The 16,018-nt window shown below is 34.2% G+C and overlaps 1 protein-coding gene across 3 annotated transcripts in view; it reads right to left on the bottom strand.

Moving 5' to 3' along the window:
• The window catches only part of BMP2K (BMP2 inducible kinase), a 127,096-nt gene that overhangs the window by 10,012 nt on the left and 101,066 nt on the right, over nt 1–16,018 (bottom strand). For all 3 annotated transcript variants that reach the window (XM_036260447.1, XM_036260457.1, XM_036260468.1), the window contains one exon: nt 10,073–10,183. In XM_036260447.1, coding sequence (XP_036116340.1) covers nt 10,073–10,183 — 111 coding nt within the window. The remainder of the gene's footprint in view (nt 1–10,072; nt 10,184–16,018) is intronic.

The raw sequence follows: 16,018 nt of genomic DNA, 5'->3' as shown, positions 1-16,018 counted from the left end.
GTCCTGAGAGGAAAGTTCATAGCACTACAAGCCTACCTCAAGAAACAAGAAAAATTTCTAATTCACTATCTAACCCTACAACTTAAAGAACTAGAAAGTAAACAAGAAGAAAAACCCAGAGCAAGTAGAAAGAAAGAAATAGTGAAGGTCACAGCAGAAATAAAAGACATAGAGACTAAAAAAACAAAAACAAAAAAAAAACAACAACAACAATTCAAAAGATCAATGAAACAAAGAGCTGGTTCTTTCAAAAGATAAACAAAATGATGAACCTTTAGCCAGACTTACCAAGAAACAGAGAGAAGACCCAAATATCCAAAATTAGAAATGAAAGAGAAGAAATTAGTAACTGACACCACAGAAATACAAAGGATTATTTTTAAAAAACTACTATGAACAATTATATGCCAACAAATTGACAATCTAGGAGATATGGAAAATTTTCTAAAATTTCCCCAAAAGGACAAATAAGAAAACTTGAACAGATCAGTAACAACTAAGGAAATCGAAGATGTAATCAAGAAGCTCCCAGAAAAAAAAAAAAAAAAAAAAAACCCAGGCCCAAATGGCTTCACGAAGTTTTACTGAACATTCAAAGAACTAACATCCATTCTCCTCAAACTATTCCAAAAATTTCAAGAAAGAAGACTTCCAAACTCATTTTATGCACCCAGGATAATCCTAATTCCAAAACCAGATAAAGACAGTACAAAGAAAAAAAACTACAGACCAATACTCCCGATGAACATAGATGCCAAAATACTTAACAAAAATTTAGCAAACTGGATCCAGCAATACACTAAAAAAATTATTCACCGTGATCAAGTGGGATTCATTCCAGGGATGCAAGGCTGGTATAATATTCACAAATCAATAAAAGTGATACACCACGTAAACAAAATGAAAGATAAAAAACATATGATCATATCAATAGATGCAGAAAAAGCATTCGACAAAATCCAGCACCCATTTCTGATAAAAACACTCAGCAATGTGAGAACAAAGGGATCATATCTTGACATAATAAAGCCATATATGAAAACCTACAACCAACATCATACTCAATGGGCAAAAACTAAAAGCATTCCCTTAAGAACAGGAATAAGACAGGGATGCCCACTTTTGTCACTCTCATTTAACAGAGTACTAGAAGTCTTAGCCACAGCAATTAGAAAAGAAGAAAAAATAAAACAGATCCAAATTGGAAAGGAGGAAGTGAAACTGTCATTTGCCAATGACATGATATTCTACATAGAAAACCCTAAAGACTCTATCAAAAACCTACTGGTTTTAATAAATGAATTAGGCAAAATAGCAGGATACAAAATTAACATCCAGAAATCTATGGCATTCTTATACACCAATAATGAACACTCAGAAAGGGAAACAAACAAACAAACAAAAAACCAATCCCATTTACCACTGCAACAAAAAATAAAATACCTAGAAATAAACTTAACCAAGGAGGTAAAAGACCTGTTCTCAGAAAACTACAAGACATTGAAAAAAAGAAAGTGAAGAAAATATAAAAAAGTGGAAATGTATACCATGTTCATGAATTGGGAAAATCAACATCATTAAAAGGTCCATACTACCCAAAGTAATCTACAGATTCAATGCAATCCCTATCAAAGTACCAATGGCATATTTCACAGATCTAGAACAAATACTCCAAAAGTTTATATGGAACCATAAAAGACCCTGAATAGCCATAGCAATTTTGAAAAAAAACAACAAAGTAGGAGAGATCACGATACTAGATACCAGGTTATACTACAAAGCCACTGTAATCAAAACAGCCTGGTGCTGGCACAAGAACAAGCAAATAGATCAATGGAACAGAACAGAGAACCCAGAAATTGACCCAACACAATACACTCAATTAATATATGACAAAGGAAGCCAGATCATACAATGGAGAAAAAACAGTCTCTTCAATAAATGGTGCTGGGAAAATTCGACAGCTATATGCAAAAAAATGAAACTAGACCACCAACTTACACCATACACAAGAATGAACTCTAATGGAAAAAGACTTAAATGTAACCTGTGGAACCATAAAAATACTAGAAGAAAATGTAGGCAGAAAAATCTCAGACATCATATGTAGTGAAATTTTCACTGACACATCACCTAGGGCAAGAGAAACAAAGGAAAAAATTAATAAATGGGACTACATCAAACTTAAAAGGTTCTGCACAGCAAAAGAAACAAGCATCAAAATGAAAAGGGAACCCACTTTCTGGGAGAACGCATTTGCCAACAATACAGCAGATAAGGGGTTAATATCCAAAATATATAGAGTACTGATACAACTCAACAAAAGGAAGACAAACAATCCAACTAAAAAATGGGCAGAGGACCTAAATGGACAATTCTCCAAACAGGACATACAGATGGCCAAGAGACATATGAAAAAATGCTCAACATCAGTAATCATCAGAGAGCTGCAAATTAAAATGACTATGAGATATCACCGCACAGCTGCCAGTATGGTGGCCATCAATGAATGCTGGCAAGGATGTGGATAAAAGGGGACTCTAGCACACTGCTGGTGGGAATGCAGATTGGTGCAGCCACTATGGAAAACAATTTGGTGCTTCCTCAAAAAATTAAGAATGGAACTGCCATTTGACCCAGTGATCCCACTTCTAGGAATATATTCTAAGAAGCCTGAAACAACAATCAGAAAGAATATATGTACCCCCATGTGCATAGCAGCACTATTTAAAATTGCTAAGATCTGGAAACAGCCCAAGTGTCCATCAGTAGATGAGTAGATAAAAAAGCTGTGGTACATATACACAATGGAATATACTATGCAGCTGTAAGAAAGATCTCTTACCCTTTGAGAAGACACAGAATGACCTGGAGAGTATTATGCTTAGTAAAATAAGCCAGTCAGAGAAAGACAAGTACCACATGATCTCACTTATTTGTGGAATATAATGAACAAAATAAGCTGTCGACCAAAAGAGATCCAGAATCATGGAAGCAGGGAACAGACTGACAAACCTCAGAGGTATACGGGGTAGGAGGGGTGGGAAGAGATAAACCAAAGAACTTATATGCATATATGCACAACCAATGGACAAGAACACTAGGCTGGGGAAGGCAGGTGGGGAGTGGGAGCGGGAAGGATGGGGTCAGTGGGGAAAAAAGGGGGACATCTGTAATACTTTCAATAAAATAAATAAAATAAAAAATAAATATGTGTGTGTGTATATATATATAATACATATAATATATATGTATATATACATATAGTAAATAAAAGAAGATAAACACCCAAATAACCTCAGGTACTTCATCTATAAAATAAAGAAAACAATGGAACTTACCTGATAAAGCTGAACATTAAAAAATATTCATCTCATTTACTAAAAGCTCATTAAATATCAGTGTATGGAAATGTAAGAAATATTAATTAGATTACCAAAGTACACTTTGATAATGAAGTTATTTATCAAGGTATCATATGGCATACAAAGATAAATAAGACAACTCCTGCCTTCAAGAAGCTTATCACTGACTTTAACACTTGTGAAACCCACGGGCTAAGCTTGATTCTAGTGTTCTGGAATATGACTGACCAAGGCAAACAACTGCTAGGTTCTGAAGAACAAGCTTTCCTGACCAAATGAAATTAAGAACATAAATCTGCCAAATGAATATAAGAACATAAATTCATCCGATCCATGCTTGAATTTTCATAAAAGGAAATTTCTAGATGTTCAAATTATAGTCTTAGACAATCTAAAAGAATATTCCAAACTCCAAAGCTAAAATTTGTAGTCAATTTTCATATATTTATTAAAGTATTCTCTTAAACAAATAGTTCGTGAACAGAATGAGATCCTAGGTAATGCCAGTCTATATTAAATATGCAAATGATGTATTCTTAAATCACATAAATGAACCTTAATAAACCATATAAAAAATTTCAACATATTTAGAAAATGTTACAAAATGTGGAGAGCAGGACACATCTGTATCATACTTTTCACATAACCACTCTGCTAATTGGGTTCCGCCTTTTAGAGGACAGATCATTTAGTTATAAAACAGGTGGTACAATGTTAATCATATAAGAAGCTTCCAGTTTCAAAGAAATTTTGTTTTGATGTTCTTTTTTTGCTAGCAGATTATAGAGACTCCATGGCCTGAAACTGCTATTCTAATTACATGCCGTCTGTTGTCTCATCATTTATGACATGAGGGAGTGGGTAAGGCTGTAAGACTTTAAAGCTCACTTTGAATTGGTAGCATACTGCCTGCCATCATTTCCCAGCAATTTGCCATGCCAGGCCCAAGGATCAGAGGATTAGGAGAAGGTTTTATCAAAATCTGTACTATTTTTCTGAAGACAGGCCAAGTCACAAGGCCGAGTATAAGAACACAATCATACTAGTTGTAAACAGTATTTCCCAGCTAGATTAAAAATGCTAAAAAACTGACATTTCTAATATGTTATTCATATCACTGAAAATTTTTATTTGAAACAGACCCCTTAATATTTTTGTTTTGCAGAAGAGAGTTTAGAATCAGACAGAGCTAGATTCCTACTTATACACCATCTAACCTTAAGCAAGTCACTGACTCTCTCTGAGCCTCAGTTTCCACTGTATGTACACAACAGAATTCAATAAATGGTAACCATTATTGTTAACATCCAGGAAGAGAAAAATTATTGATCTTCAAGAATTATATACTGCAATCTAAAGATATAAACAATACAGCTCATTCATCACAGCTTATAAAATGACCCAACACTTGGACTGACAATTTGTAATAGTTTATGTTACAACAAATATTTACTACATATAATGGGGCCTTTCGTAACCCTAAACTCAATTTAACTTCCTATTAGACAATGAGACCCATGAGATGGGTCTGGGGTTTGGGAGAGTAGTTAAAAATGAAATGCAATGTAAGAAATCTAAAATTTCAGTGACAAATTCATGTGGTCTATCAACAAAATTCTTCATATGCTACACGTTTCAAAAGTCGTTTTATTAAAATTAAGTAGTCCACACTATAGTATAGTTCACAAACCCACACACCTTGTGTTGGTAAACTAACTGTAAAACAGTGCTTTGGGGAGAACAAAAGGTGTGTGGGCTTCAGGATGGGATGAATTCCGATTTTTATGTGAATACTGGTAGTTAATGCTTTACTAAAATTAGAAATAGCACTATTAAAATAGTTCTCGGTAGTGCAAAGCTTCATAAACAGGTTCTACACTTAGTTAAAGGTTTCATTCAGTAGCTGAGAATACTAGCTCATTATTATTAGAACTTTGTACTACTACTAACTGGATAGCAGCTGCAAAACGTATTTAACACTAAGACTTTGGAATTTAGTAGTAAGTAGTAAAAATATTAGTATTTAAATAATACTACCAACAACAATAGCCAAAATAGGAACAAACATTAAGGACATATATGGTTTGTACAATATACCTTCATTTAATCCTTTCAATAATCTCATCAAGTAGTTAATATCTCTAATTTAAGATAAAGAAACCCTCCAAGAAATTAGGCAACACCCAATATCACATGGTTAATTTGTGAGAGAACTAAGATTATACTCAGGGCTTTAAATTTTCAAAGTCAATGTTCTTTATGATATACCCTGCTATTAATATCAGTTTAGTAACCTGGTGTAACAGGTAAACATAATTCCATAATAGTTACAATATCAACTTAAGGTAGTACTTTCACATACAGCACCACACAGAATCTTGATATACGTAATTGATTTTTGCATAAATGAAATTACAAATTTTAATTTTGCCCATAAAGAAATGTTTTAAAATAAGACGAGGGAAAGCTAGATTTGATTCATTTTAAGTCATGGTCTACCAAAAGATTATCTTCAGCTAAGCTTCCTAAAAGTCTGAAAGTAGTATCATAAGCTAAGGCACCAAACAAATCAGAAAGACGCATCTACGTGGACCAGCTAAGGTAGGCAGGCTAACTGTACTGGACCTGGAGTATGTACAGCTATTAAAGACAGAAGAAAATGTTACTTTGTATGCTAAATGTTAAAGAGTATACAACCTGGGGTGAAGAGCCTAGGGAGCAGCCATTCCCCTAGTTAAGCCCCCCACCCCACCCCCCATGCTCAAGTAACTCAAACTTCATAAGAAAAATGGGCAACACAGAATCATCAGTCATCAGTTTAGGAAGAAAAAAAAAAGATTTTGGGGCAGCAAAGTTTAAAACTTTTCCTCCCATGCATACTTTCTCAAGAAATTACTGGAGTTGTTCTATTAAACCAAGAAAGAGAAAGAGAGATCCAGGAATCTCAGAACTAATGGTGAGTAACAGAAAATACTAGCATGATAAATGTGTGGCAGGCACAGAAAGCAACCAATTCAGACTGCAGAGCTCCATGAGAGCTGTAACCAAGTAAAAGTGGAAATGATAGCCACCTTCAGTCAGGAAAAAATGTACACTTTTAGATCAAAATGAATCAATGATAGGATACATTAAAAAACTAAGGAAATATAAAGTTATTTTTATAAACATAATTATAATTAACTTAAGGAGAAATAAAACCTTATAGAAGAAAGGAAGTATAATCATGGTATGCTGAATCTCAAGGGTGACAAATATTTACATATCCAAAAATGTACACATTAAACACTGGCAACCAATAATTGTGTCAAAGCTGTACAGGAAGGATGGGGGAAAGAACGTGTGCATAATGAGTGTGTGTGTGAGGGGATAACTGTAATCTACATCTTCATTTTCTATTAACGGAGTCCACAGATATCTAAAATTGAGGGAAAATAGCAGAATAAATATGACATATTAAAACATCAGAAGTAAAAATTTACCTCTAGGGAGTTTGAACAGGGAAAAAGGACAGTGATGTTTTTTCATTATAAACCTTGTTAATCTGACTTTTGAAGTACATAATATTTTAGTTTTAAAAATTTATTTAAATATAATTTTTTAAAATTATGATAAACTGAAGAAAAACAAAGTAAAAACTAATCCATTACAATTTCAAAGTTAAGATTAAAAATTTTATCAAAATTTTTCTTTCAAAATAAAAAGCACAATTCCTGTCCAGCTGGTGTGACTCGGTGGTTGAGCGTCAACCCATGCACCAAGAGGTCGCCGGTTTGATTCCCAGTCAAGACACAGGCCCACTATGTGGGCCCGATCCCCAGTGGGGGGCATGCAGGAGGTGGCCAGTCGATATTCTCTCTCATCAATGTTTCTCTCTCTCTCCCTCTTCCTTCCTCTTTCTCTAAAATTAATAAAGGAAAAATAAATTTTTAAAAAAAAAATAAAAAGCACAATTCCTGATAAAAGCAGTGCAATAAGGAACACAGATTCAGGACAGTAGGTCTTCTTTTGAAATGTACTCTACCAGTAGGCTTAAACTTGCTCAGTTCTATAGCATTCTGCCTCACAACTGAATTCACTGTATTCTAAAGTCGCATTCTCCATATGGTTTAACTAAAATTAAGTTATGTTCAGTAACTGTCAACTCTCAGGTTTAAGATGGCTTATCACATATCTGGATTACTCTGTATTGTATACACACACACACACACACACACACACACACACACACTTAGTAGTATTTTCTTGCCTTTCTTCTGTTCTAGCCCAACAAATCTCCAGATGTTCCCAGTGCTAGGTAGAGTATATTTTCATTGAATAGAAAATTCCTTTTCCTTTTACCAATTTCTTTCTAAAGTTTACAAAGTTCATTTTTGTTTCAGTAGATTCTGTTATTTTACTATTAGAAGAAAATAAATGCCCCAAATTATTTTTACTGAAAAATTATATATAACAAAATATTTCCAAGCTTGATAATGAATAGGTCAGTTATCTTTAGGATTTTTAGATTTTTAGATCTTTTAGTTTAATTATATATTTTGGATCTGATGAATATAAATGAACAATGCTAGCATACCCAAGTGATTGCCTTTTCTTCTCTCTGGAGGCATAATTCTCCTATGACCATTTCCTCCTTTATTCCCGTCTATGTACTCCATTTTTCATAACCAAGCTCTTACAATGTTCATGTTCAAACTAAATCTAAAAAGATATTTTGGAAGGGTAGCATTTATATCAAAGGGCATTCTTCAAGGTCACTGTCCTAACACTAAAGAGTATAAAGTTTTAGTCATTAATTTTTTTCATACACCCAGTGAATATTATTAGGTAGTTACTGGGTTGGCTACAAGACAGAATTCAAAAACAGACAATTCATATTTCTAAGCCTCAATAAACTTAAAATCTAAGAGAAAAATACCCATAGTAAAAAGAGAAAGCAAAATAACAGCAGCAACAATCAATCTAAAATCTGTTAGCATATTTCTGGCTACAGAAATAATAGGCCTACTCCAAAATAAAGGTGCCCAGGGAAAAGGCAAATCAATAAGACTCACACTAGGTCCTGATTCTACTAGTCATTTTCCCAGGGTTCTTTCAGAAGCTCTTAAGGAATAGGAAAGTGGCATAGGTATATGCAAACCTGAAAACTATTGTACATCTCCTTCTAGAGCATGAAAATAATGCTAATACTGAAATGTCTTTCTGCCACAGATAGATTAATATCTCAAGTCACTGAGTACTATGTCTGAGAACTTATAAAGACCATTTAAAGACACTATAATTTTTTAAAGCAGTAACACTTGTATAACCTATGGGGAATGTGAGGGAGCACATCAATATCTATGCAGATTAAGTAAACAGGCACAGTAAACTGTCTTCTCCAGTTAATAATGTTAGCTCACTCATGACAAAGATAATTAGAAGAAAACAAGCAGAAAATGACAAGAATATGGACTCATGTCAATAAGTGGCAAAGAGTAAACCATGGAACATGACAGTATATAGAAACATTCTTTATTACTATGCTAATTTCTAGATGACCAAATCTCAATGTTGAAAGCTGTAACATTGCCTTGATGTATCCATAAAAAATCCTGAACACCTATTTCTTTAAAAAAAAAAAAAAAAGAAACCTAGACCACAGGTGGTCTCCCACCCAAGTGGTAACCAGGATGGACACTGCTTAGCTTTGGAGATAAGACACCTTCAAGGTGGTAAGGCCTGACACGCAGGTGCTGGCTCACCTATTTCTTATTTTGGCTTTACATTCAAAAGTTTTTCTTTTGTTGTTCACCCTTGAATTTTTTAAAAATGGTAATGATGACATTACACGTGTAACTTGCCTGAGTGAGAAATAAAAGAAACAGAACCAAAGAACATGGCTGACAGTTACCTTGAATACACAGGGATGAGCAAAAGGAGCTTCCCAGTTTTGAGTATGTGTAACAGTTAAATAAAACTACTGTAATAATCAAAACCTGCATGTCTTTTTCCATACAAACAATTATAAACCTACTTTTGCACACTCCTGTATTCAACAAAACCTTTACCTTCTATCGAAGCATGATTTCTTTCAATATACTTCTCTTTTCAAAGTTTAAACTCATTTTTGCCATTTTAACCACACACAAACACAAATCCATTCATCCCAAAGTGAGATCCTACTCCATTCTAATATCCTCAACACTGATACCTGGGTAATTACTCTGAAAATATTACTACAAATATTTGTAAATGGTGAATAATAATAAATTCTGGATTGAAATCAAAGTGACAACATAAGAATAAAAGAGTAGATATTAACGATTGTAAAAAATACAAAATTAATATTTTTAAAATCCAGGAAAGTATGAGATTTTTAAGCAAAAACTAAGCATAAAAATACCTTTTCATGCATTTTTAACATTTAAATGAGAGCTATTTTCAGACATGGACTTTTATCAATAGTATCTAACAACAAAGGTGAAAAGAAACAGCTGTGCTTCTACTTCGTAAATCTGCATTTGTCTGTGTTGGCATAGACAACTGGATAACCCAATGGAAGGAACAACGTGAGGAAGACTAGACTGACTAAAGGTCAAAATAATTTTCTATTTTCTGTAACTAACACCTGATTTCTTACTTTGGCTTTAAAAGGTTTTTTTTCTTCTTCATCTTGTTCTTGTGTATATCTCTTTAATGACAGTGATGATGTTACATATGTAACTTGCCTGGGTGAGAAATGAAAGGAACAGAACCAAAAGGATCTTCTGGAGGATGGTTATGTGGTGCAGAAAGTGGGTCTACATTCTTATCTGAGGATGCTCTCTCCTCGAGCCTGTCTGTAAAAATAAGATGAAACAAAACAAAAAGTAAAATAAAATAAAAACAAAACGGTCTTTAAAATATTACATTCAGAGTTCATTTTTATAAATATTAGGGGTAGTCCTGAGTTTAATACATATTTGTTGCTACAAAGGCAAGCTTAACAATGTAATCTCAGGGCTAGATTTCACTAGATGCAATTAACCTAATAACTTGGTTTGGTTTATTTAACTACTAGTTGTCTTCAACTTGTAACATACTGGACCTACAATTAAACCCAGCTTACTAATCAGACATATTTGGCAGGCTTTCTCCATAAATCCACATGGAAAAAATATTGCAAATGGTCTCTCATTCATTGAATAAGTAAATCCTATTTCTCATTAGCAATATAAAGTAATTCACTATCTTTTATTTTATTATTTCACATATTATTTGTAGTTATTAAGCCATTCACGTACACAGGTACAAAGATACAGATATCTCTCTACTAAATTAAACATATATTTTTTTCTTTATTAATTTTAGAGAGAGAGAGAGAGAGAAACATCGATGAGAGAGAACATCAGTTGGCCGTCTCCTGGGGATTTGGCCTACAACCCAGGCATGTGCCCTGACAGGTAATCAAACCGGCGACCTTTTCATGCACGGGTCGACGTTCAACCACTGAGCCATACCAGCCAGGCTAAATTAAACATCTTAATGACACATTTTATTTATTCATCCAACAAATATTTCAGCATCTACACTGTTTGGATATAAGCAATGGGCATGCAACACAAGACGAAAATGCAATAAGCAAGTGAGAAATACATATGCAGTATGTTAAAAACAAATAAACCTATAAAGAAAAAAATGTAGTGCAGGGTAAAAGGAATTAACAGAGATACTGATTGGATGATTCTGGAAAGGGTCCTGAGATTCTATACTTCAACAAGCTCCCAGGTGATGAGATAGTACTGGTCCAGGGAGTACAACATTCTTGAGGAGGCAAAAACCTGGAGTTTACATTATCCTGAATATACTTAATTGCTGCTATGAACAACTAATTATTTAAATATCTTTATGATAATGGATATAATTACTAGCCATAAAAGCTAACTCTGCAAAATCGACATGAAACTTCAGGTTGTTTAAATTTTTACTTAAAATTTTGTTGAAGCACTAATAAATATTTTGTTAAGTAAACACATCTGACAATTGGTTTATGCACAAACAAAACTTCCAAAACTTAAGAGCTACTTTTCAAATCCAATACTGCAATGGATAACAATAAAATTTTATTTTAGGTGTTCTTTTCAAGATATTAACTGTATACTTGATTCAGAAAATCAATAACAAATGCTGATTGAACTATGAAGAAAGGTTTTTTAAAAATATATTGTTGTTTAACACCTATGAAAGAGAAGCTAGTCTCTGTATATTGCATACTGTGTCCACCACCCATATCAATGCAATATACAGATCACATATCATAGAAATCTACACTTGAGCCCAGCCAGTATGGCTCAGTGGATTGAACATTGTCCCATGGACTGTGAAGTCCCAGTCAGATTCCCCCAGTCAGGGCACATGCCCAGGTTGCACCTCAATCCCCGGGGGAGGTGTGCAGGAGGAAGCTGATCAATGTTTTGCACATCAATGTTTCCATCTCTTTCCCCTTTCCTCTCTAAAAAAACCTACACTTGAAACCTACAATTTTATTAACCGATGTCATCTCAATAAATTTAATTAAAAAAAAAGGAATATTTAAAAAATTTTGAACATTAAAAGAAGAGTAGTTTCATAGTATATTTCTGAGAAAATTAGACTGGAGAACTGTAGAATACTTTACATAACCAAGGGTCTTATTTATTGTGGTGGGAAGCCATTACCAAACCGTAGGAGAAGCCTAAGAATCACTGAATCATAGAGGGTATGTACAGTTACCAATGTTATCAGGCCCTGAGTGCATTTCTAGAACAACTTTGAAATCATAAACTGTTCTCTACATCAGAATCCTAGACTCCCCCATCCGTTCCTCATTTATCAATTCTGGTGCACAGAAGACTGAGGACAAAGGGAAAAGGGGGTGGAGAAGGACAAATGGAAAGCCTGTTTCAGAGTGATAGCCACAGCATATCACTATCCAAGAGCCCTCATTCTTGAACATCAAGACAGAGTATACAGGAATTTAGGTCATAATCAGGACCAGACTTCCTTCCTAAACCATCTGCATCAATCATAATTGCCAGAATTCCCATGTAAAAAGTAATTACCTGGGACCTACAACAGAACTAATGAATCAGAATATCTAGGTAGGGAATTTACATTTTAACATAATCTCCGGGTTTATAAACTACTATACCAATGGTTCCCAGAATATACAAATGCAAAGTTACCACTGAGGTCCTTTAAATCCTCACAAACTGGTCGGTGAATTCATGATAAATGTATAAGTAGCACTGTGTAGTTATAAGAGGACAAACATAATCATGTAGGAGTAAACTAATATTTTTATATAGGGGGTATTCATAATTACAAATATGGAGACACTGTTCAATGCAAAATTCATTTATCCAATTATTTCAAAACAAGTATCAGGATAAACTCCCTATAAAATGAATCATGGACCCTTGCCAGTTTGGCTCAGCAGTTAGAGTGTCAGCCTATGGACCGAAGGGTCTCGGGTTAGATTCCCAGACAAGGACACATACCTGGGTTGTAGGTTCAATCCCTGGCCCTGGTCAGGGGACATATGCAGGAGGCAACCAATCGATGCATCTCTCTCACATTGATCTCTCTCTCTTTCTCTCACCTCCTCCCTCTGTCCGTCCCTCCCTTCTAATCTCTCTAAAAATCAATGGAAAAAATATCCTTAGATGAGGATTCACTAAATAAATAAATAAAAATAAATAAAATGAATCATGTTCTCATCATACTACAAAACATAGAATCAATTTTTCCATGGAAGATTTTTTAAAAGTCATTTAGATTTCCAAAGTTCACATGATAATCTGGGTCCCAGGGCACAAAATACAAAATAAATACACGTATTAATATTTTTTTAAAAGATCAATTATTTTATATATAAAAATAAAATAGTATGTAAAGTTACTTTTCAAATACATAGTCACCTCTAAAATGCATTTAAGTTCCATGTCAAATAATTGGTTTTTTTTTTTACATTAGAACAAACTTTTGTTTGACTTGTCCAATATAAGAACTTACCTCTTCCTGCCTTCCCAAAAGAATTGTATTGGTAAATGAAGGCAGTATCTTTTCAAGAATTTTAATTAATACAGATGGCAAAAATACAGGATTTAAAAATCCTAGAATCAAAGTACATTCCATAATATCTAACATCAGAAAAAATTAAGTACTCTGAAATGTTAATTCAGTAGCTTATATGAATAATGGCTTGAATAGCCAAAAGGTTAATAAATAAGGTTTAAAAGTACAGTCTTCATCTGATACTTTTGAAACTGTTTTAATATATGTTAAATTTTTTGTTATTCTGCTCTGAAGGAACCCAATAAGTCTGACTTCGCTAAAAATGATGAAAGTTAATGTTTTACAACAAACTAATTATATAGACAAATGTTTATATATTTTTTTATTCTGTGGCTTCATGGGAAAAAAAAACACATTCAGCAGAATCTGCAAAACAGCCAGTCTTTAGTTTCTTTTATTCTTCCTTTTGGTTTTTTTGTTATTAATTTGTTTTTGTTACAGATGTTTCTCATTTTTCCCCCACTGACACCCTCCTCCCCTTCCTCCCGCCCCGCCCCATCCCCAGCTTTATTGTCTATGTTCATTGGTCATGCATACATGCATGTAAGTTCTGTGGTTTATCTCGTCTCCCCCAAAAACCCCTCCTCTGAGGCTTGTCAGTCTATACCCCACCTCTATGTCTCTGGTTTAATTTTGTTCAGCAGTTTGTTTAGTTTATTATATTCCACAAGTAAGTGACATCATGTGATATTTGTCTTTCTCTGCTTGGTGTGTAAATACCTGTATTCTTTTTTTATCCTCACCCGAGGACATTTTTCCATTTTTTGTTCAGATAGAGTGGGGGGGAGAGAGAGGAACAGAGAGAGAGAGAGAGAAACACATCGTGAAGGGACACATCGAGTGGCTGCCACCCGCACAACCGACCAGGGCCGGGGACAAACTGCAACCTAGGTACGCGCCCTTAGCGGGAACCGAACCCGGGTCTCTCAGGACCGCAGGCCGACGCTCTAACCGCTGAGCCAAACCGGCCAGGGCTAAATACCTGTATTCTAATTAGCATTTAATGTATTAAATATTATGATAATTCTATTACTAAAGTCTACATACTAACTGGATATTTTGGTACAACAGACAATGAAAAATATACTTAAAATTTTTAAATGTCACTGAGACCAGCTTTATTAATAATGCTTAATTTTGATTTAATATTTTGGTCTTAATTAGGAACAGGTAAAAAAAATTCTGAAGTATAAATAATAGTGTTACACTAAAAGCAAAAGCAATTAGAATCTGGTTTATTATATATGTTAAATCCCTTTGCCAACTGTTTTCTTAAAGATCACTAAAAAACAGTTTTTGTTACAATTACTAATATTTTGGAATTTTAGTATCTCAAAATCTATGTTAAAATTACCTTCTGGATAATACACATAAGTATTTCCTAGACACCATATGTTTTTTCTTTTCTCTTTTAATAAATAACCATGTATCATTTTAAAAATGAAACCTGAAATAGGAATGCATTATTGTGAACAATCATTACACAGGCAATGGTTATATCTTTAAGGACCACATGTAAAGGTATTCAGTTTCTCACCGGAAAGCATCTCATAAACCAAAACTAAATTATTTTAGAAAGAACCTTGAAAACTGGTGATAGACAACTGCCTGAGAGGGAAAAGTGATTTTGATATTTCAAATACATCAGTAATTTGTTTATTCATTTTGAGAAAGTTGTTACCTACAGAGGAACCAACCAATAATGACAAGCAATTAACTTTCATTACGTTGTTAGTTTTCTACCAAAACTCTTAAGTCTTTTGCCCACCAGCGTAATTTAAACCTGATCTATCAAACTAGATAAAATTTTAGATACATTACTGCTTGTGAGTGAAAAAGTTGCTAGGATGACTGAATATTACAGTTAAGTAAAACTTTGGGAGGAAGACTTTCTAAATTACATTCCACACATTACTGATTTCTTTATAAACTTTATTAAAGACATTTCACCTTTCTTTAACCCACTGACTATCAATTACTAAGAGAAAGACATGTTTCTGTATCTCCTTCCTTGCTGTTACCTGTCTAGTATTCTTGCACTGTGTTTACTCACAAAGTCCCTTCTATAATCTGGTTTTTTAAGTGCCGAGAAACCTGACGGTTTAAATATAAGTTTTAAATGCTGGTTAAAGGGCAATAACCTCATAAGCTGGAGCCTAAAGACTTATACAGAGGTGAGAAAGGGCAAGTGGCACTTTACTGAGTATCCAGACTCTTTAAAGAAATTATTTCATGCTCAGCTGGTATTGCTCAGTGGTTGAGCGCCAACCCATGCACCAAGAGGTCGCCAGTTTGATTCCCAGTCAAGGCACGTGTCCAGGTTGTGGGCCCGATCCTCAGTGGGGGGCATGCAGGAGGCAGCCAATCGATGTTCTCTCTCATCGATGTTTTTACTTCTCCCTCTACCTTCCTCTCTCTCTAAAATCAATAAAGAAAAAAATGTTAAAGAAATTATTTCATTTAATTTTCTTGAGAACCCTATAAGGTAACACATCACTGTAGTCAGCTCTTAAATGAGGAAGTGAGATTACAACCTAGTTAAATGGCACTGTCAGGAATCGGAATTCCTACTTTCTGAT

Source organism: Molossus molossus, unplaced genomic scaffold (genome assembly GCF_014108415.1).
Source record: "Molossus molossus isolate mMolMol1 unplaced genomic scaffold, mMolMol1.p scaffold_m16_p_1, whole genome shotgun sequence".
Lineage (NCBI taxonomy): Eukaryota > Metazoa > Chordata > Mammalia > Chiroptera > Molossidae > Molossus > Molossus molossus.
Note: the sequence above shows the minus strand (reverse complement) of the source record. Positions and strands in the feature narration are given on the sequence as shown.